The 23,151-nt window shown below is 47.8% G+C and overlaps 1 protein-coding gene across 4 annotated transcripts in view; it reads right to left on the bottom strand.

The window, feature by feature from the left end:
* Positions 1 to 23,151, bottom strand: part of LRSAM1 (leucine rich repeat and sterile alpha motif containing 1) — a 59,799-nt gene that overhangs the window by 26,233 nt on the left and 10,415 nt on the right. For all 4 annotated transcript variants that reach the window (XM_069747697.1, XM_069747700.1, XM_069747699.1 and 1 more), the window contains exons 9-16: positions 16,895 to 16,985; positions 16,657 to 16,787; positions 16,333 to 16,362; positions 12,892 to 13,014; positions 12,662 to 12,801; positions 5,111 to 5,155; positions 4,920 to 4,990; positions 439 to 538 (exon numbers count right to left, since the gene is read on the bottom strand). In XM_069747697.1, coding sequence (XP_069603798.1) covers positions 439 to 538; positions 4,920 to 4,990; positions 5,111 to 5,155; positions 12,662 to 12,801; positions 12,892 to 13,014; positions 16,333 to 16,362; positions 16,657 to 16,787; positions 16,895 to 16,985 — 731 coding nt within the window. The remainder of the gene's footprint in view (positions 1 to 438; positions 539 to 4,919; positions 4,991 to 5,110; positions 5,156 to 12,661; positions 12,802 to 12,891; positions 13,015 to 16,332; positions 16,363 to 16,656; positions 16,788 to 16,894; positions 16,986 to 23,151) is intronic.

Genomic DNA, 23,151 nt, shown 5'->3' with positions numbered 1-23,151 from the left:
CTGGTTTTATCAAGAGTATCCCTTTAATCATCCCCACTGGTGGGGGTCTGCAAGCCAAAATTACATCAATCACGAGGGTGGGATCAAGGGGAGTATTTGGGGGTCTCAATGGACCTCCTGTCAAGGATCAGGATTTGGCTGATGGGCTATACATAAGATATCCTGTACAGACAGCTATTTTTTTAAGCTGTCCCTTTAAATTCGGTAACCGTAAATATTTGTGCAGATCACCTATCACCGACTGTTCCAATCCCCGCAGCCGCGGTGGTCTCATATAGGAAATGATTAATGGTTTATCACTGATCTCTAACATGCGGGGGTAATCATTACCAAATGCCGAGAGCGTGCAAGTTATTAGGTGACATATGACGAGCCCCCGCGCAATCATTGACTGCTCTCATGCGTCATTCCCGTCAGTGGTGGATTTTTCCATCTTACCTGGAGCAGGTCTGATAAACCATCTCTTGGCGCCGAGATTCGTACGTCATCTGCAGCAGTTTGTTCTTGTAACTTTCTTCCAACATTTGTTGCATCGACGCTGAAAAGAGAGGAAAATCATTGTGTAAATGTAACGGAGGTGGAGTAGGCTTTAGTGCAACTATAAAACCTGGAGATGTAGGAGACTGAACAGGTATCACCTGCAGCCTGGCTCCTTTACTAGTGACCAATACACAGCGTTCCAAGTTATTATGCAAATTGGATTTAAGAGTCAGAAAGATGTATTTTTGTATGGGGTCCCGGGGTCTTTGGATACCTGAAATCAGTGATAATTAATTTCCCAGGTGAGCCCAATTAAAGGACTACTACTTAAAGCTTTTTTTATGCTAATTTTCAGCTGCGTTTCACAGTACCACCAAAGTCTATGAGATTTCAGAAATCTCTTGCACACACCTTGGGATTTTTTTTTCCCTTGACTGTTTTGTCAAAGAGCTTGGTTTTTGCAAAATGTAGCATGTCACTAAACTCAGCGTTTTTGCTTTGCTTTTCACACACTGAAAGCAATGGGTGGTGCAAAAACGATGGTATCAGGTTTTGCTGCGTTTCTGGTGCCAAAACCTGATGAAGTGGAGTCAGATTATTTTTTATGCATTAAACTTTATCAGCATGCATAAGAGAGAAATGTACCCTGCCAAAAATGCAACAAACACTCAGCATAACCTGCTTTTTGGAAGCAGCTTAAACTTGGTATAAAAAAAAAAAAAACACTGCAAAAACGCAACTTGTAAATAAAGCCTAAGAAGGACGGTCCACATTATTAAGCAGTCCCAGGTTTCAAGCAATAAGGGAAGGAAAAAAGATGTCTCTGATGCTGAAAAGCGTCAGAGTACAATGCCTTGTACAAGGTATGAAAACATTATATATTTCACGAAAGCTTAAGCATGATCCGATGATCCGTACTGTGAAGAGATTTGTGGCTGATACAGATGGGTTTGTGCAGATAAAGGCATAGTAAGGAAGGTTTCTGCCAGACAAATTCATCAGATTAAGGGAGGAGTTGCTAAAATACCATTATAAAGCAGCAGACAAGTATTTGAAGTATTTTTGACCTCACTGTGCTCTCTTGTGTCTTCAAGTTTCTTGGTGGTGTGTGAACAGGTTCCTACAGACTTGTTCATTGTGCAAGTAGCCCATGTGTTTCTGGTTCTGTAATTGTTCTCTTGTTTCTACAAGACTAGGGAGTCCACCACTCCGTATGGGTCATTTGCATCAAAGCTGTTCCATCCAGCATGTCCACATGAAAATTCCCTCTCTGAATCCTGCTTATACAGGTACTATACAGATGATCAGGTTTTTAAATACATCAGATAGGGATTATATACATTAGGTAGGACTGCTCTATATGGGTATACCTTGACGATTGGTGGAGCAGCTTAGTATACATTTTTTGGCAAAAAAACGTATCAACTAAATACCCTTTTTTTTTCCATCTTTTGACTAGCACTTGCTTATTACTGTGATTTTTTTTTTTACAACAGAGTATTTTTGACCTCACTGTGCTCTTTTGTGTAAAGCTCGCGCCGAGACTGGTTGGCGCGGGCGTCTGGGGGTGTGGCCCCACTTGACCACAGACCAAACTTCCCTGGAAGGGGCGTAACTAAGTAGCTTCCTAGGTGTTCGCTGGAGCCTCTGATGGTGAGGTCAGATTTGTGCAATAGGAAGCTTCCAGGTACCACCCCAGGGTGGAGTCGGACTGTGGAAGCTGATCCCACCGGGGACAAGACACAGGTAGGCAGGCACGGCTGTGACACTGGCTGACGGACGGGTATGGCAGAGACCCTGACGGGCAGACTGTTTTGACGGAGATACAGGCAGGCAGGCACGGCTGGCACTCTGGCAGACAGGCAGGCGCAGCTGGTACAGGCAGACAGGCGGACAGGGCTGATACTCTGGTAGGAACTGGTATACAGGCGGGTGTTTGGAAACAGGTAGGAACCTGTTCAGACTGGTAAATATAAACAGACAGGTAGAGACCTGTACGGCAAGTTGCTGAGCAGAGGTAGAGCAAGAGCGGATGCAAAGCAGAACCACAGGAGGTGGAGCAAGAGCAGAGAAGGAAAAGGCGGAGCTAAGAGCAGAGAAGGTGAAGGCGGAGCTAAGAGCAGAGAAGGTGAAGGCGGAGCTAAGAGCAGAAAAGGTGAAGGCGGAGCTAAGAGCAGAAAAGGTGAAGGCGGAGCTAAGAGCAGAAAAGGTGAAGGCGGAGCTAAGAGCAGAAAAGGTGAAGGCGGAGCTAAGAGCAGAAAAGGTGAAGGCGGAGCTAAGAGCAGAAAAGGTGAAGGCGGAGCTAAGAGCAGAGAAGGTGAATTAGCCATGTGCAGAAATGCAGGAGGCAGAGCCAGGTAGAACCGCAAGGAGCAGAGCAAGAGCTGAGTGGAGCCGCAGAGCAAAGCCACAGAGTGCAGAGCAAGGTCAGAGTGCAGAGCAAAGTTACAGAGAGCAGAGCTGAGAGCAGAGCTGAGAGCAAAGCCGCAGAGAGCAAAGCGGAGAGACACAGAACCACAGGTTGTGGCAGAACAGGGCACAGAGAAGCAGAACCACAGACAGTGGCGAACAGAGCAGAAAGATAAGGCGGAGGTACACACAGCAGAGTGGGAAATGACTAATGACAAAGGAGGAACAGGAACGGACATAGACCAGAGTTCAGACAGAAACAGACACGGATACACAAACAGAACACAGATGAAGGCCTGCTAATTGCAGCCCTCTGAGACAGGAAACAGACATGACCTGGCAGCTCAGTAGCAAGTGCTAACTGTGGGAAATAGTTTGCTCAGGCATCCTCCAATGGGTGAGGATGCCTTAAGTATCAGAGGCCTCAAGGCTATTGGCCAGGAGCATCTTAGGGAGGTGCACACAGTCTCAATAAGAATCCGGAGTTGCTGGCACCGCCCCCCTATGCACACAGCCAGGAAGTCTACACAGAGTAAGCGGCCATGGAGCATATGGCATGGAGCCAGCAGCAGACAGATCTCACAGCATGGCACAGGGTGAGTGAGTAGATGTAATAGGCAGGTGGGGTGGAAGGCCATGCAGTGATGCCAACAGGGTTGTTACATTTTGTGTCTTCAAGTATTTGAAGCTGCTGGTGCCTCTGGAAACCCATGATCCTCAAGGTGTAGGATCCTATAGAGGCTTGTAGTTGTGCATAAACCTACCATTTGGCTGCCCCTAAACAGTGCTCACAAGCAGAAACGGTTGCAGTGGCCTCAGACATATATGAAGGCTCATTTTAAACAGTCTTGTTTACTGATGAATGCCGTGCAACCATGTATGGTCCAGATGGATGGAGTATTGGATGGTTGGTGGATGGCCACCATGTCCCAACAAGGCTACGACATCAGCAAGGAGGTGGCTGGGTCATGTTTTGGGCCGGAATCATGCACAGAGAGCAGGTAGACCCCTTTAGGGTCCCCGATGGTGTGAAAATGACCTCGGCAAAATATATAGTTTCTGACTGACCACTTTTTTCTATGGTAAAAAGATTCATGCCATCCATGGCAAAATTATCTTCATGCTGACAATGCATCATCTCAACCCTATTGAGAACCTTTGGGGTATCCTCAAGCAAAAGATCCATGAGGGCAGGGGCATTTGACATCAAAATAGAAGCTCTGGGATGATATTCTGACATCCTGCAAAGAAATTCAAGCAGAAACTATCTAAACACTCACAAGTTCAATGGATGCCAGAATTGTGAAGTTGATATCATAGGGATCCTATGTTAACATGTAACTTGGCCTGCTAAAATGTTTTTGATTGCAAAAGCTTTTGACTTCAGTAAATGTGACTTCGTAATGTGGCAAATTTAACAAATGGCAATTTTCAGTTGTTTACAACGTATAAAATATTTGGAGACTCTGTTGTGAAGAATAATTTTGAACAGTGCATGTTGCGTTTTAGCATTGGAGGTTTGTCCAATAAAATGTGATTTATAGGCCACGTTCACACATTCAGTATTTGGTCAGTATTTTATATCAGTATTTGTAAGTCAGAACCAGGAGTGGAACAATCAGAGGAAAAGGATAATAAAAACACGTCACCATTTCTGTTTTCTCACCCACTCCTGGTTTTGGCTACAAATACTGATGTGAAATACTGACCAAATAGTGAACGTGGCCGTACACTAATGGTTAATTATTTGAACATTAAACTGACTTATTTGCATCAACAATTTAGGAAAATCAGAGGAAAAGAACATTTGCATAATAATTTGGTACACGGTGTAGGCCACATCAGTAGCGGGTCAGAAGTACTATGTTTGCGGGTACATCCCTTTTAGGAAGCAAGTCCCATAAATCTTGCTTTATAAAACTCTGCATTTGCTCTTATCAGTCTGTAAGAGGGTGACAATATGTCCACATTTACAGCTGCTATGGGGTCGGATACTCAGCTGACTAAGGCACCTGAATGCCAGCACTTACCCGCCACTTCTTTACGGCGCAGATTATCTGCCTCTTCCTGCGTAATTGCCATCAGCTGCTCCATTTTAATCCTGCAAAGAAGAAAATATATGAATAAATGGAGATAAATGAAAACTCCCAGCATAGAACAGCCCGCGTCTAATACTATAATGATGATGTTAACCATTTTCCATAGTCATTAATGGCCTCACCTCTCATCCTCCAGGGACTTCAGAATAGACGCACTTTGTTTCTGTCTGCAAATGAATGGTAAGGGTTAACGACAGAGAAACCAGGAGCAAATCAGACCATGCAAAGAAGAAAAAAAGAGGAGTTTGCATATATACTATGAAGGGGTTTCTGCTGTTTGGTAGCAGCTTGGATACACACAGGGTTTTTACATCAAAGCAGAATAAAGTTTACTGTCCTTCATAAACTTTACAGCTTCAAAATGAAACGGTCCTTTTTTCAGCACAAATGAATAAGAAAACAGTCGTCTCTCGGAGAAAGGCAAACTAAATCACACGGTCTAACAAACTTGGTAATACAGGAACCTCTCTGTCTGCAGCACAGTGCATTTTATTAGACCAGTAAGATCAGGATTGCAGTATGGGAGCGACCTTTCCCACCCAGGCTCTTTTGGTCATTCCTAAATCCCAAAACCCAGTAAAAAAAAAATCTAACAATCTCAGCAACATATACCTGCCATCCAAAACCTTGCGTCTTGCTTCTATACATACCTCAACCCATTCCTCCGATGCCCAAAATCTGTGCTGGGTTCCATCTGCCAAAAAACAGTGAACCCTTGACAGAGCACCCGCATTTCCAATTGGCTTACTGGGCCTCCTCTAGAATTGAGTAATTTTCTTGCATGGGGAAAACCTTCTATCCAAGTAGACCATCAGGTGTTCCTCCCCATTTAACCCATTGGACATGACAGCTTCTAGCCCGACATCCAACCCATCTGTCTGAACTATGAACGCTTTTGAGAAATCCGGCGCTACCACCACTGGTTACCTACAGACAGCTAGACTAAGCTCCTCAAATGCCCTCTCAGCCTCTGAAGGCCACTTAGCCATAACTGATTTTGTGCCCTTTAGATTGGTTAGAGGTGCTGCTATTACAGCAAAGTTAGGGACAACCCACTTGTAATGTCCTACAATTCCCAGGAATGCTCTGACCTGTTTTTTTCATGAATGGGTGAGGCCAACTCTGTGTCGCCTCCTTAGAAAGTTACCTCCAGGTGGGCTTCAGGACTCCTATAGGACTTTAAATTGACCCGAGCGTGAGGCTCAGTGGTATCTCCTGCTTCATGACACTAGTGAGACCTGATAACTCTGAAAACATGTCCTTATTTTGGAGTAACAATTTCTGGCACTAATGTTTTTGGGAACACGACAAAGTTTCTGCCAGTTTGATAGCCTCAAAGTAGGAATCTGATCTGGTCAACAAGCAAGAAGTTCTGAGCGGGTCCCCATCCTTCCAGGGATTCAGTGGGTTGATATGATATTGGGAAGGGTTTCCTTTTTCCTGGTTGGTGTACTTTATAGTTTGACCTTTTCCACCACCTCATAGGGCACCTGACACTTGGTAAGGAACTTGCTCTCACCTGTGGGCACTAACACAAGTACCCGACCCCAGAACATCATTCAGTGTTGTTATGTCTTTCAGAGTACCTTTCACCACTAAGCCCAGACCTGGGCAGACCCATAGTTGTCCTGGGACTCCTCCAGGTAAGGGACACTGGCTTCAGAGCATGCTTCCTTATCCTCCTCTCTAGCCAGTACCGAGAAAGGAAATTCACTGGTTACCTCATATGACCTTGTTACCATAGCCGGCCTTTGGCCGCACAACCGGATTACTGGGTGCTACAGCTCTAGCCCATAAGTCCCAGAGCAAAGGAAAATCTGGTTTGATAACAATAGCATGCAATAAGTCCTTAACCATTCCTACTTGGTGAGACATAGAACCACAGTCTGTGCGTATGTCAACCTGGGCCATGGGATAGTTCTTGGAGCCTCAATGGATACACCTTACCCCCATCCTCTACCCAGGGACTAGCAGATGCAGAAGTGTGTCAGTTAATTGTATAACCAAACTCTCTGAGTCCAGTTATAGTCACAGTGTTCACAGTTATAGTCACACCTGGCACAGCTGAGGTCCCTCACCAGGGCGAGGTATTGGGCTGCATGCAAGAGCTGCAAAAATGAGAAGCATAGGCCCACAGAGCAGTACATCAGTTCTGGGGTCTAGGACAATGGACTGCTATATGACCCAGGACACAACACCTTCAACAAACAATGGTACAAGATGTACCCCTTGAACCTGGCTCTAGTTGCTGGATTTTTGAGAGCCCCTCAGATGTAGTCTTGGGCCCCTTCTTTTGGGTATCCCAGAAAGATGACCTCAGGCTCTCTTGATTGCTCAGGGAGTTCTCCACAGGTAAATATCTTTCCACGAGGCTCACAAAGTCATCTGTATTCTGGAGATCTCCTTCAGCAACCCAGTTTTGCATGGACTTAGGTAGTGTGTGGCTAAATCGGTCCACTACCGCTCTCTCCACCATTTATGCTGGAGAGCAGATCTCAGGCTGCAGCCATTTTTGCACCAGGTGTAACAGGTCAAATATCTTGGACCGGGGACACTTGTTCTTATGGTAGTGCCAGAGGTGAACTTGTTGCACCCTGACTGCCAGGGTTGCACCCAAACATAGCATAATCTCCACCTTCACCTTGCCGTACTGCTTGGCATCCTGCAGATCAAGGTTGCAGTAAACTTTCTGCGGTTCTCCAGTACATTTCGGAGCTAGTACCTCTGACCATTGATCTGGGGGGAGGTTCCTTCCTTTCTGCCACTCTCTCAAAGACAGTCAGGAAAGCCTCAATGTTGTCCTTCAGAGTAATTTTTTGCAAGTCCTCTCGTATTGATCGCCTCACACGGGTACCTTCACTTTTGCCGGTGGGAGGTGCCGTCTCCCTGGCCCGGGCGCGTTCTGTCAGGAGAGCCATCTGTTGATACTGCTGGGTCAGGAATTTGTTGGTATCCTGTTGGGTCTGCTGCTTCTGATACTGCAGATTGACCTGGACCAGTTGCTTAATAAGCTCCTCCATGCTTTCAGAGCACGTTTGCAATGCTGCAGCTGCCTTTACCCAGGATATTCTGTCTTTAAAATGTGATCACCTGTGCTCTTTGGAATTTCTGCCCACATTCTACACCAATTACAGGGGCTTCAGCTCTCTGGTAGCTGCTTGGATAAGCGCAGGCAAAGGAGTTTTTATATACAAAAAAGAAAAATGTTGATTATCCTTCACAAACTTTACAGCTCCAAAATAAAACTGTCGTTTTTTCAAGCACAAATGAATAACCAAACAGTCCTCTGGGTAAGGCAAAGTAAATCACACGGCTAACCAACTTGGTATTACAGGAACCTCTCAGGCTGCGGCACAGACTATCCCCCAGGTGCTATTCTCCAGCCTTAGCACACTCCACTACCACAACTACACCAGGTGCATTTTATTAGGCCAGTAAGACCCGGACTGGAGTATGGGAGCACTTTTGGTCACTCCTAAATTCCGGAACCAAAATACAGTCAAAAAATAAAACAAAACTCATTTACTCAGTGACATACCTGTCATCCAGAACCTTACCTCCTACTTTCTTACAACAAGAACCCCATCACTTCTGCCCCAATACGTAAGAATGAGTATAAGCCAGCGTGATTCTCCACATCCAGCCATGCACCACCGTGATTCTCCACATCCAGCCATGCACCACCGTGATTTCTCCACATCCAGCCGTGCACCACCGTGATTCTCCATATCCAGCCGTGCACCACCGTGATTTCCGTATCCAGCCATGCACCACTGTGATTCTCCACATCCAGCCATGCACCACCGTGATTTCCGTATCCAGCCATGCACCACCATGATTCTCCACATCCAGCCATGCACCACTGTGATTCTCCACATCCAGCCATGCACCACCGTGATTTCTCCACATCCAGCCGTGCACCACCGTGATTCTCCATATCCAGCCGTGCACCACCGTGATTTCCGTATCCAGCCATGCACCACTGTGATTCTCCACATCCAGCCATGCACCACCGTGATTTCCGTATCCAGCCATGCACCACCATGATTCTCCACATCCAGCCATGCACCACTGTGATTCTCCACATCCAGCCGTGCACCATAGTGATTCCCCACATCCAGCCGTGCACCACTGTGATTCCCCACATCCAGCCATGCACCACCGTGATTCTCCACATCCAGCCGTGCACCATAGTGATTCTCCACATCCAGCTGTGCACCAGTGATTCCCCACATCCAGCCGTGCACCACCATGATTCCCCACATCCAGCTGTGCACCACAGTGATTCCCCACATCCAGCCGTGCACCACCATGATTCTCCACATCCAGCAGTGCACCACCGTGATTCTCCACATCCAGCAGTGCACCACAGTAATTCTCCACATCCAGCCATGCACCAGTGATTCCCCACATCCAGCCATGCACCAGTGATTCCCCACATCCAGCCATGCACCACCGTGATTCTCCACATCCAGCCGTGCCCCAGTGATTCCCCACATCCAGCCATGCACCACCGTGATTCTCCACATCCGGCCGTGAACCAGTGATTCCCCACATCCAGCCGTGCACCACAGTGATTCCCCACATCCAGCCGTGCACCACCATGATTCTCCACATCCAGCAGAGCACCACAGTAATCCTCCACATCCAGCCATGCACCAGTGATTCCCCACATCCAGCCGTGCACCACTGTGATTCCCCACATCCAGCCATGCACCACCGTGATTCTCCACCTCCAGCCGTGCCCCAGTGATTCCCCACATCCAGCCGTGCACCACCGTGATTCCCCACATCCAGCCGTGCACCACAGTAATTCTCCACATCCAGCCGTGCACCACCGTGATTCCCCACATCCAGCCATGCACCACCATGATTCTCAATATCCAGCCGTGTACCACCGTGATTCCCCACATCCAGCCGTGCACCAGTGATTCCCCACATCCAGCCGTGCACCACAGTGATTCCCCACATCCAGCTGTGCACCAGTGATTCCCCACATCCAGCCGCGCACCACTATGATTCTCCACATCCAGCAGTGCACCACCGTGATTCTCAACATCCAGCCATGCACCAGTGATTCCTCACATCCAGCCGTGCACCACCGTGATTCTCCACATCCAGCCGTGCCCCAGTGATTCCCCACATCCAGCCGTGCACCACCGTGATTCTCCACATCTGGCCGTGCACCAGTGATTCCCCACATCCAGCCGTGCACCACAGTGATTCCCCACATCCAGCCGAGCACCACCATGATTCTCCACATCCAGCCGTGCACCACAGTAATTCTCCACATCCAGCCATGCACCAGTGATTCCCGACATCCAGCCATGCACCACCGTGATTCTCCACATCCAGCCGTGCCCCAGTGATTCCCCACATCCAGCCGTGCACCACCGTGATTCTCCACATCTGGCCGTGCACCAGTGATTCCCCACATCCAGCCGTGCACCACCGTGATTTCCGTATCCAGCCATGCACCACCGTGATTCTCCACATCCAGCCATGCACCACCGTGATTTCCGTATCCAGCCATGCACCACCATGATTCTCCACATCCAGCCATGCACCACTGTGATTCTCCACATCCAGCCGTGCACCAGTGATTCTCCACATCCAGCCATGCACCACCGTGATTCTCCACATCCAGCCGTGCACCATAGTGATTCCCCACATCCAGCCGTGCACCAGTGATTCTCCACATCCAGCTGTGCACCAGTGATTCCCCACATCCAGCCGTACACCACAGTGATTCCCCACATCCAGCCGTGCACCACCATGATTCCCCACATCCAGCTGTGCACCAGTGATTCCCCACATCCAGCCGTGCACCACCATGATTCTCCACATCCAGCAGTGCACCACCGTGATTCTCCACATCCAGCAGTGCACCACAGTAATTCTCCACATCCAGCCATGCACCAGTGATTCCCCACATCCAGCCATGCACCACCGTGATTCTCCACATCCAGCCGTGCCCCAGTGATTCCCCACATCCAGCCGTGCACCACCGTGATTCTCCACATCCGGCCGTGAACCAGTGATTCCCCACATCCAGCCGTGCACCACAGTGATTCCCCACATCCAGCCGTGCACCACTGTGATTCCCCACATCCATCTGTGCACCACCATGATTCTCCACATCCAGCAGAGCACCACAGTAATTCTCCACATCCAGCCATGCACCAGTGATTCCCCACATCCAGCCGTGCACCACAGTAATTCTCCACATCCAGCCGTGCACCACCGTGATTCCCCACATCCAGCCGTGCACCACCGTGATTCTCAATATCCAGCCGTGCACCACCGTGATTCCCCACATCCAGCCGTGCACCACCGTGATTCTCCACATCCAGCCGTGCACCAGTGATTCCCCACATCCAGCCGTGCACCACAGTGATTCCCCACATCCAGCTGTGCACCACCATGATTCCCCACATCCAGCTGTGCACCACAGTGATTCCCCACATCCAGCCGCGCACCACCATGATTCTCCACATCCAGCAGTGCACCACCGTGATTCTTCACATCCAGCCGTACCCCAGTGATTCCCCACATCCAGCCGTGCACCACAGTGATTCCCCACATCCAGCCGAGCACCACCATGATTCTCCACATCCAGCCGTGCACCACAGTAATTCTCCACATCCAGCCATGCACCAGTGATTCCCGACATCCAGCCATGCACCACCGTGATTCTCCACATCCAGCCGTGCCCCAGTGATTCCCCACATCCAGCCGTGCACCACCGTGATTCTCCACATCTGGCCGTGCACCAGTGATTCCCCACATCCAGCCGTGCACCACAGTGATTCCCCACATCCAGCCGGGCACCACAGTGATTCCCCACATCCAGCCGTGCACCACCATGATTCCCCACATCCAGCCGTGCACCACCATGATTCCCCACATCCAGCCGTGCACCACCATGATTCCCCACATCCAGCCGTGCACCACAGTAATTCTCCACATCCAGCCATGCACCAGTGATTCCCCACATCCAGCCGTGCACCACAGTGATTCCCCACATCCAGCCGTGCACCAGTGATTCCCCACATCCAGCCGTGCACCACAGTGATTCCCCACATCCAGCCGTGCACCACCATGATTCCCCACATCCAGCCGTGCACCACCATGATTCCCCACATCCAGCCGTGCACCACAGTAATTCTCCACATCCAGCCATGCACCAGTGATTCCCCACATCCAGCCGTGCACCACTGTGATTCCCCACATCCAGCCATGCACCACCGTGATTCTCCACATCCAGCCGTGCCCCAGTGATTCCCCACATCCAGCCGTGCACCACCGTGATTCTCAATATCCAGCCATGGACCACCGTGATTCTCCACATCCAGCCGTGCACCACCGTGATTCTCCACATCCAGCCGTGCACCACCGTGATTCTCCACATCCAGCCGTGCACAACAGTGATTTCCCACATCCAGCCATGCACCACCGTGATTCTCCACATCCAGCCATGCACCATGATTCCCCACATCCAGCCGTGTACCACCATGATTCCCCACATCCAGCCGTGCACCACCGTGATTCTCAATATCCAGCCGTGCACCACAGTGATTCTCAATATCCAGCCGTGCACTAGCATAACTCCGTAACTTGAATATAATATTACATTTCTCATGTAGAGGGCATTGCAGTTAGTTAACACTTACCTGTGATTCTCCTCCAGCAGATTAGAGATTCGGTAAGAGATCCCCTCTTCCATCTGTCTGAGCTGTTCCTGCAGCTTCTGCCGGTCACTATGCAGCTGCCGCTGATGCTCTGTCAGTCCTTTCTCCAATCGCGATTGTTCCTGAGCAAACAGAGACGCAGATGCCAGAATATATCTACCTGGTATTGTGGCTCACCAGCCTCACCCAGATCTGGGGTGCTGGGCACTCACCTCCCTCACAGTCTGTAACATCTCATTTTTCTGAGAGTTGCTCTGTAGAAGAAGCTGTGTGTGCTCTCTCTGCCCCAGGTCCAGGCGACGCTCAAAATCCAGTTTTTCTAACATTTTCTGTTCCTGAAAATATCACAGAAGATGTGCGACGATGGAAATGAACAGAGGGGACCGATGCCACATACCACATTCAGAACCGGGCTTATGTGGACTGTACTTGGTTCGGGACCGATAGAGGCCAGGTGCCATGGGCTGTGGGCAGTTGCGTAGCTACTGGGGGGGGGCAGAGGGGGCCAACGCCCCGGGCCCTGTCACATGAAGGGGCCCACTTCTGTGATGAGGCAGAACACCGCATAGGAGCAGAGCAGTATAATGTCTGCTCCCATCTGACGGAGACTCTGCACGCTGGCGATTAGCACAGTGGCCGGCTGCAGTCTCCCTCCTGCGGTGAATGGTTTCGCCTGTCTGACCTGATCATGAAGCTTTTCCCAGGCTGCAGTTATCTTCACTCTGTGCAGGCTGGGATTGGCTCAGGCACGCCGGGTCCTAGTGCCCAAACCTTGCATTTCACATAGACACTTCCTGGTCCTGCCTGCAAACTTTATCAGTAAGTGTAGATGGAACAGTTTAGGTTTATTAAATTGAGGTATGTCACTGTGATGTGAATGTGAGACCACTGGGGTATTGTGGGCGCTGAAAGTGGGTGAGGGAAGACAGGGCACTGGGGGGTAAATGTGAGACCATGGGGGTATTGTGGGGGAGGGGAGAAAGGGCACTGAGGGGTGGATGTGAGACCATGGGGGTGTTGTGGGGGCTGAAGGTGGGTTAAGTGGGACAGGGCACTGAGGGGGTGGATGTGAGTTGATGGGGGCATTGGGGCTGAAGTGGGGAGGGGGGACAGGTCACTGGGGGATGAATATTATAATGTTTTGTTACGATATTATATGTGCTCCATCACATGTAATATTTGCTGTCTGGGGAGGCTGGAGATGGGGGGAGGGTAGGGGGCTTTTGATACGTACTACCTGGGTCTTTTATGGGTATTAGTATTTTTTATGGGTATTTTTTTATTTCACTACTGGAGCGGTGCTGAAAATCCAAGTCCCCTACTCCCTGTCTGATACTCATCTTCTGGCGTCTTCATCTGTTTTTGTCCCTGCTCGGCTCCGTCTCCTTCATTTTATTTTTTAACTTGTCCGCTGCTCCATTGTTTCATGGAGCAGTGCAGAGGTCACTAATCAATGTGAGTCTATTGGAGCCTTGTTCTCGCCTCTTTCTCACTCTCAGGCTATGTGCACACGGTGCGGATTTGCCTGCGGATTCACAGCAGTTTTCCATGCGGTGTACAGTACCATGTAAACCTGTGGAAAACCAAATCCGCAGTGCACATGGTGCAGTAAATACCGCGCGAAAACGCTGAGTTGTATTTTCCGCAACATGTCAAGTCTTTGTGCGGATTCCGCAGCATTTTACACCTGCTCCTGTATAGGAATCCGCAGGTGTAAAAACTCAGGTGAAATCCTCACAAAAAACGCAGGAAATCCATGGTAAATCCACAGGTAAAACGCAGCACATTTTACCTGTTCATTTTGCAAAAACTGTGCGGAAAAATCCGCATACGAATCCGCAACGTGTGCACATAGCCTCATAGTCTTACACTGAGCGCTTGTGACATAGCTTCTAACTTCTGGCCAGTCAGAAGCTGCGCTCACAAGTTTGAGCCGTGGGACTGCAGCAGTGCCACAAAATAGTGAATATGCCGGAGGATGAGTAAATGACCGGGGACGGGGACTTGCACTTAAAACACCACTCCAGCAGTGGAAAAAAAAACCCTGCTAGAGTGGTGCTTTAATAATTTAATAATCAATTTATTACTATAAAGTTGATAAAGGCTTGGAATAAATGTCTGCAGTCACTTTGTGACTGCAGACTGCCAAATCATGGCAGGGAGTTGCGGGCCCATCATATTGTGTATAAGGGAGCTGTGGCCCCATCATACTGTGTATAAGGAAGCTGTGGGCCCATCATACTGTGTATAAGGAAGCTGTGGGCCCATGAAACTGTGTATAAGGAAGCTGTGGGCCCATCATACTGTGTATAAGGGAGCTGTGGCCCATCATACTGTGTATAAGGGAGCTGTGCACACATCATACTGTGTATAAGAGAGCTGCGGGCCCATCATACTGTGTATAAGGAAGCTGTGGTCCCATCATACTGTGTATAAGGGAGCTGTGGCCACATCATACTGTGTACAGGAGAACTGTGAGGGACATCATACTGTTTGACGGAAGCTGCGGGCCCATCATACTGTGTATAAGGGAGCTGTGGACCCACCATACTGTGTATAGGGAACTGTGAAGGCATATTGTGCATATGGGAGCTGTATTTAGGGGAGCTCTGGGGGGGCATTATACTTTCTATAGTGGAGCTCTGTCAGCATTATACTGTGTAAAGGTGGGCAGTGAGAACATCATGCGGTGTATCGGGGAGTTATAGAATGATCATACTGTGTATAGGGGAGCTGTGGGGGCCTTATACAGTGTATATGGAAGCTTTGAGCTCACCATAGTGTGTATAATGGAGCAGTTCATGAGGGAACTTGGGGGACATTATTAAATGTAAAGTGGGCACTTAAGCATTACTGTATTGTTATAGGGGCACTCAGAGTATTGCGACCATCAAAGTTGCATATCGTCACAATATGGCGGTAAAATCAATGTTCGTTTTTGTATATAGATTTATTTTCAATAACAGCGCGGTCATATTCTGAGGTTCCATTATATTCACAATTAGAGTGCAACCATACCTGTAATCAGGGTCAGCTGGTTAGGGGCCCACTCAGATGTTTCGCCCCCCCTAAGTTGAAACCCTAGCTACGCCTCTGGCTGTGGGTAAACCAGTGCCCTGAAAACTAGAGGAGCGAGAAGAGGTAAGTAAATGCCTGTAAGTTTGGAGTAAGGTCTGAATAAAGTTGGGAGTCAGCTGTGAGGGTCTAAAAAATTAGAGATCTGGTCTAAGGTCTGAATTTATGTAAGAGTCTGAAATAATTTTGTGGTTTAGTGTCTGAATCTATTTAGGGTCTAGTATGGAGTCTGATATAAATCAAGGCTTGGTGTCTGAATTAATTTTGCAGTATGGGGGTCGGCATTTATTTTGTTATCTGGGGTAATAATGAATAGTAATATTTTTGAAGTCTTGGGTCTAAATTAATTTTGTGGTCTGGTGTTTGTTTTCGATGTGACTTGTGTATTTCAGAATCAGTGGCTCAGTTTCTCCCCGCTAAGGATCTTAGTGTTAGTACCACGTATTCCAATGATGAAGAGTTTAAGCTATGGACTAAAAAATAGACCTACTTACTTTCAAAGTGACTTAACTTAAAAAAAAAAAAAAAAAATTACAGACTTACTCTCCACACAGCCATTGTACCAGCGCAGGACTCACCTTTCTCTTCTCATATTCGGAAAATTTGTTCTGCAAGACAAAGATGACCAAATTATAACAAACATTATTCCTTCATCTGCCCCATTTATGTGATCACCTAAAACAAGCAGCAAATGCAAGCAATAATGTTTGCATTCACCGCCAGCAAGCTGTGATCTTCTCCTCTGTGCATTCAAGGTATCCAGGTACAATAACCAGCACCTACCTAGTCATGTTTGCATTCTCTCCCAGCATTAGGGAGATGCTATAAGTGCAGGATCCCATTTTACACTTATAAGCTTGTCATTGTGACTGCTGTACCCCGAATCTCTGCAGAATTCTGACCTGCCAATCAGTTTCCTCCTTCAAAGACATTAGGAGAGCGCCATCTATAGTGTCGGCGGCTGCATCGCAGGTGTCGTTCTCCAGGACAGACAGCAAGTACTGAGAGGGTGGGCAATAGTCAATGCCAAGCTCTGCAGGCGAAATGAAAAAATCTCAGTATGATGCAGACCCATTACACACACTATACATTTCAGCAAGCCCAGATAACCGAGCGGATCTCACCAATATGGATAGCTACCTTTGCATAGAAACTGCTGGATTGCCTCTGTGCCCTCACTGCAAACCGAAACCGGAGGAAAAACCATCCCTGAAGTGTCCAGAGTAAGGGTCTAGAAGAAAGCGTGAGAGTTCATTACTGCAGCACTACACACCAAGTACAAAACAATAATATGGGCAGTAAGCAGATACCGGAAGAATACTGTAATTAAACAAGGCAATTAATATTAAAAAGTGTTGTCATTTTGTCCTTACATCTTATGAGTTCCTAGGAAAGCTGGGTGACAACCATTACAGCTCCCAGTGTCATTTACCAGCTCCGCCAGACTCCTTACAGTGAATGTCCACTAGGGGGAGATCACTGTATACTAAAGTAAGCAGTGTGCTCACTCTAGTGGGAACTGTAACTTAATTTTTAAAGGGAATCTGTCAGAAGGTTTTTATAATGTACCAGTGCTTCTCACTAAATTAGAATATCATCAAAAAGCTAATTTATTTCAGTTCTTTAATAATGTAAGTGATACATTATTGGATTCAGGATCTCATAGCCTACATTACGCTGCTGTTGAGAGAAGTAGCAAAACCCTTTCTGACAGTTGATTTTTTTTGGCGTTTTTTCACTTTTGTTTTTTTTCCTCCTATTCTTCCAAGAGTCATTTTTTTTTATTTTTTCATCTCCACAAGCAAATTAAATGTTTAATTATTTTTGCAGGTTGACTTGCAGTTATGAATGACACAATTCACTTTACCTTATAACTAAAGGGGTTCTCCGCTACTAGGACAACCCCTTCTTGAGCTAAATGTTTTCCCCCGATAAAATAAAAAAGCCTTTACTCACCTCCCGTGTTGGCACTCACGGTCCCCGGACTCCTCTGTGGCTGTTAGGACATGTGATCCCGTTGCCCAAACAGCGGCGGCGTCACTGTCCTCGCTTTCAGACAAATTGAACATCAAGAGAAAATGAGACATTAGCTGCATCCCTGACTTCCTGTTGATGTTCATTATGTCTGAAGGTGGGGACAGTGACACCGATTGAGCACCGCGCATCACGTGTCACAACTGCACGAAAGCCCTGGGATTGTGAGTGCAGACACCACTGGAACGGTGCTGGCACAGGAGAAGAGTATAGGCGTTATTATTTTATCGGGGCCAAATGTTTAGATCACTCCAGCGTTTTTTTTATTGCACCTCTGGAGCGGTGCTTTAACCCCTTCACGACCCAGCCTATTTTGACCTTAAAGACCTTGCCGTTTTTTGCAATTCTGACCAGTGTCCCTTTATGAGGTAATAACTCAGGAACGCTTCAACGGATCCTAGCGGTTCTGAGATTGTTTTTTCGTGACATATTGGGCTTCATGTTAGTGGTAGATTTAGGTCAATAAATTATGCGTTTATTTGTGATAAAAACGGAAATTTGGCGAAAATTTTGAAAATTTCGCAATTTTCACATTTTTAATTTTTATTCTGTTAAACCAGAGAGTTATGTGACACAAAATAGTTAATAAATAACATTTCCCACATGTTTACTTTACATCAGCACAATTTTGGAAACAAAATTTTTTTTTGCTAGGAAGTTATAAGGGTTAAAATTTGACCAGCGATTTCTCATTTTTACAACGAAATTTACAAAACCATTTTTTTAGGGACCACCTCACATTTGAAGTCAGTTTGAGGGGTCTATATGGCTGAAAATACCCAAAAGTGACACCATTCTAAAAACTGCACCCCTCAAGGTACTCAAAACCACATTCCAGAAGTTTATTAACCCTTCAGGTGCTTCACAGCAGCAGAAGCAACATGGAAGGAAAAAATGAACATTTAACTTTTTAGTCACAAAAATTATCTTTTAGCAACAATTTTTTTATTTTCCCAATGGTAAAAGGAGAAACTGAACTTCGTAAGTTGTTGTCCAATTTGTCCTGAGTACGCTGATACCTCATATGTGGGGGTAAACCATTGTTTGGGCGCACGGCAGGGCTTGGAAGGGAAGGAGCGCCATTTGACTTTTTGAATCAAAAATTGGCTCCACTCTTTAGCGGACACCATGTCACGTTTGGAGAGCCCCCGTGTGCCTAAAAATTGGAGCTCCCCCACAAGTGACCCCATTTTGGAAACTAGACGCCCCAGGGAACTTATCTAGATGCATAGTGAGCACTTTGAACCCCCAGGTGCTTCACAAATTGATCCGTAAAAATGAAAAAGTACTTTTTTTTTTTCACAAAAAAATTCTTTTAGCCTCAATTTTTTCATTTTCACATGGGCAACAGGATAAAATGGATCCTAAAATTTGTTGGGCAATTTCTCCTGAGTACACTGATACCTCATATGTGGGGGTAAACCACTGTTTGGGCACATGGTAAGGCTCGGAAGGGAAGGAGCGCCATTTGACTTTTTGAATGAAAAATTATCTCCATCGTTAGCGGACACCATGTCGCGTTTGGAGAGCCCCTGTGTGCCTAAACATTGGAGCTCCCCCACAAGTGACCCCATTTTGGAAACTAGTCCACCAAAGGAACTAATCTAGATGTGTGGTGAGGACTTTGAACCCCCAAGTGCTTCACAGAAGTTTATAACGCAGAGCCATGAAAATTAAAAAAAAAAAATATTTTCTCAAAAATGATCTTTTAGCCTGCAATTTTTTATTTTCCCAAGGGTATCAGGAGAAATTTGACCCCAAAAGTTGTTGTCCAGTTTCTCCTGAGTACGCTGATACCCCATATGTGGGGGTAAACCACTGTTTGGGCACATGCCGAGGCTCGGAAGTGAAGTAGTGACGTTTTGAAATGCAGACTTTGATGGAATGCTCTGTGGGCGTCACGTTGCGTTTGCAGAGCCCCTGATGTGGCTTAACAGTAGAAACCCCCCACAAGTGACCCCATTTTGGAAACTAGACCCCGAAAGGAACTTATCTAGATGTGTGGTGAGCACTTTGAACCCCCAAGTGCTTCACAGAAGTTTATAATGCAGAGCCGTGAAAATAATAAATACGTTTTCTGTCCTCAAAAATAATTATTTAGCCCAGAATTTTTTATTTTCCCAAGGGTTACAGGAGAAATTGGACCCCAAAAGTTGTTGTTCAGTTTCTCCTGAGTACGCTGATACCCCATGTGTGCAGGTAAACCACTGTTTGGGCACACGTCGGGGCTCAGAAGGGAAGTAGTGACTTTTGAAATGCAGACTTTGATGGAATGGTCTGCAGGCGTCACGTTGCGTTTGCAGAGCCCCTGGTGTGCCTAAACAGTAGAAACCCCCCACAAGTGACCCCATTTTAGAAACTAGACCCCCCAAGGAACTTATCTAGATATGTGGTGAGCACTTTGAACCCCCAAGTGCTTCACAGACGTTTACAACGTAGAGCCGTGAAAATAATAAATCATTTTTCTTTCCTCAAAAATGATGTTTTAGCATTTTTTTATTTTCACAAGGGTAACAGGAGAAATTGGACCCCAGTAATTGTTGCGCAGTTTATCCTGAGTATGCTGCTACCCCATATGTGGGGGTAAACCACTGTTTGGGCACACGTCAGGGCTCGGAATTGAGGGAGCACCATTTGACTTTTTGAATACGAGATTGGCTGGAATCAATGGTGGCGCCATGTTGCGTTTGGAGACCCCTGATGTGCCTAAACAGTGGTAACCCCTCAATTCTACCTCCAACACTAACCCCAACACACCACTAACCCTAATCCCAACTGTAGCCATAACCCTAATCACAACCCTAACCCCAACACACCCCTAACCACAACCCTAACCCCAACACACCCCTAACCCTAACCACAACCCTAATTCCAACTGTAGCCATAACCCTAATCACAGCCCTAACCCTAACCCTAACCCCAACACATCCCTAACCCTAATCCCAACTGTAGCCATAACCCTAATCACAGCCCTAACCCTAACCCCAACATATCCCTAACCCTAATCCCAACTGTAGCCATAACCCTAATCACAACCCTAACCACAACACACCCCTAACCACAACCCTAATTCCAACCCTAACCCTAAGGCTATGTGCCCACGTTGCGGATTCGTGTGAGATTTTTCAGCATTTTTGAAAAATCCGCGTGTAAAAGGCACTGCGTTTTACCTGCGGATTTTCCGCGGATTTCCAGCGTTTTTTGTGCGGATTTCACCTGCGGATTCCTATTGAGGAACAGGTGTAAAACGCTGCGGAATCCGCACAAAGAATTGACATGCTGCGGAAAATACAACGCAGCGTCCCCGCGCGGTATTTTCCGCACCATGGGCACAGCGGATTTGGTTTCCATATGTTTACATGGTACTGTAAACCTGATGGAACACTGCTGCAAATCCGCAGCGGCAAATCCACTGCGGATCCGCAGCCAAATCCGCACCGTGTGCACATGGCCTAATTCTAAAGGTATGTGCACACGCTGCGGAAAACGCTGCGGATCCGCAGCAGTTTCCCATGAGTTTACAGTTCAATGTAAACCTATGGGAAACAAAAATCGCTGTACACATGCTGCGGAAAAACTGCACGGAAACGCAGCGGTTTACATTCCGCAGCATGTCACTTCTTTGTGCGGATTCCGCAGCGGTTTTACAACTGCTCAAATAGAAAATCGCAGTTGTAAAACCGCAGTGAAATGCGCAGAAAAAACGCGGTAAATCCGCCATAAATCCGCAGCGGTTTAGCACTGCGGATTTATCAAATCCGCAGCGGAAAAATCCGCAGAGGACCAGAATACGTGTGCACATACCGAAACCCTAACCCTAGCCCTAACCCTACCCCTAGCCCTACCCCTAACCCTAACCCTACCCCTAGCCCTATTCTAACATTAGTGGAAAAAAAAAAAATTCTTTATTTTTTTTATTGTCCCTACCTATGGGGGTGACAAAGGGGGGGGGGGGGTCATTTATTATTTTTTTTATTTTGATCACTGAGATAGATTATATCTCAGTGATCAAAATGCACTTTGGAACGAATCTGCCGGCCGGCAGATTCGGCGGGCGCACTGCGCATGCGCCCGCCATTTTGGAAGATGGCGGCGCCCGGGGAGAAGACGGACGGACCCCGGCAGGATCGGTAAGTATGATAGGGTGGGGGGGGAGCACGGGGGGGGGGGGGGGAATTGGAGCATGAGGGGGTGAATCGGAGCGCGGGAGGGGTGGAACGGAGCACGGGGGGGGGGTAGAACGGAGCACGGGGGGGTGGAACGGAGCACGGGGGGGGGGGGGTGGAACGGAGCACGGAGGGGGGTGGATCGGAGTGCAGGGGGGGGTGATCGGAGCACGGGGGGGTGATTGAAGCACGGGGGGAGCGGACAAGAGCACGGGGGGGAGCGGAGCACAGGACAGAGGGGAGCCGGAGCAGTGTACCGGCCAGATCGGGGGGCTGGGGGGGGCGATCGGTGGGGTGGGGTGGGGGCACATTAATGTTTCCAGCCATGGCCGATGATATTGCAGCATCGGCCATGGCTGGATTGTAATATTTCACCCGTTATAATAGGTGAAATATTACAAATCGCTCTGATTGGCAGTTTCACTTTCAACAGCCAATCAGAGCGATCGTAGCCACGGGGGGGGGGGTGAAGCCACCCCCCCTGGGCTAAACTACCACTCCCCCTGTCCCTGCAGATCGGGTGAAATGAGAGTTAACCCTTTCACCCGGCCTGCAGGGACGCGATCTTTCCATGACGCCACATAGGCGTCATGGGTCGGATTGGCACCGACTTTCATGACGCCTACGTGGCGTCAAAGGTCGGGAAGGGGTTAAATGCACTTCACCTGCCCCTGTCTCATACTCACCTGCCGCCGCCTTCATCCTTGTCCTGCGTTGCTCCCGTCAGTCTCCAGAGAAAAGTAACCTACCGGCAGCACCAGTGTTTGACGAAGCGCACCGGACATCTCTTTTCAATGCAAGTCTATGAGAGCCTCATACTGGCCCTGTACTGGCTCTCACAGACTGAGCTCTTGTGATGTAACTTCTGACTTCCGGACAGTCAGAAATTATAGGTACAAGATGGCGCTGTGGGACCATACTGGCATTGGTAAAAGGTGAATATAAGAACGGGGGCAGAGGGCTTGCCATTTAAAGCGCAACCACCCCAGCGCTGAAAAAAAAAACGCTCAAGTTGTCCTTTAAAAAAAAAAAAAAAAAAAAAAAAAGATTGTTCTTCCATTTCCTCAGATCCGTAAAATTTTGCCATGACTGGAGCTGTGTGAGCTATTTTTTTGGGGTGTGGACCTGTACATTTCATTGGTACCATTTTGGGTTGCAAATGACGTTTTGATCGCTTATTATTGCATTAATATGATG

This window comes from Ranitomeya imitator, chromosome 2 (assembly GCF_032444005.1).
Source record: "Ranitomeya imitator isolate aRanImi1 chromosome 2, aRanImi1.pri, whole genome shotgun sequence".
NCBI lineage: Eukaryota > Metazoa > Chordata > Amphibia > Anura > Dendrobatidae > Ranitomeya > Ranitomeya imitator.
Note: the sequence above shows the minus strand (reverse complement) of the source record. Positions and strands in the feature narration are given on the sequence as shown.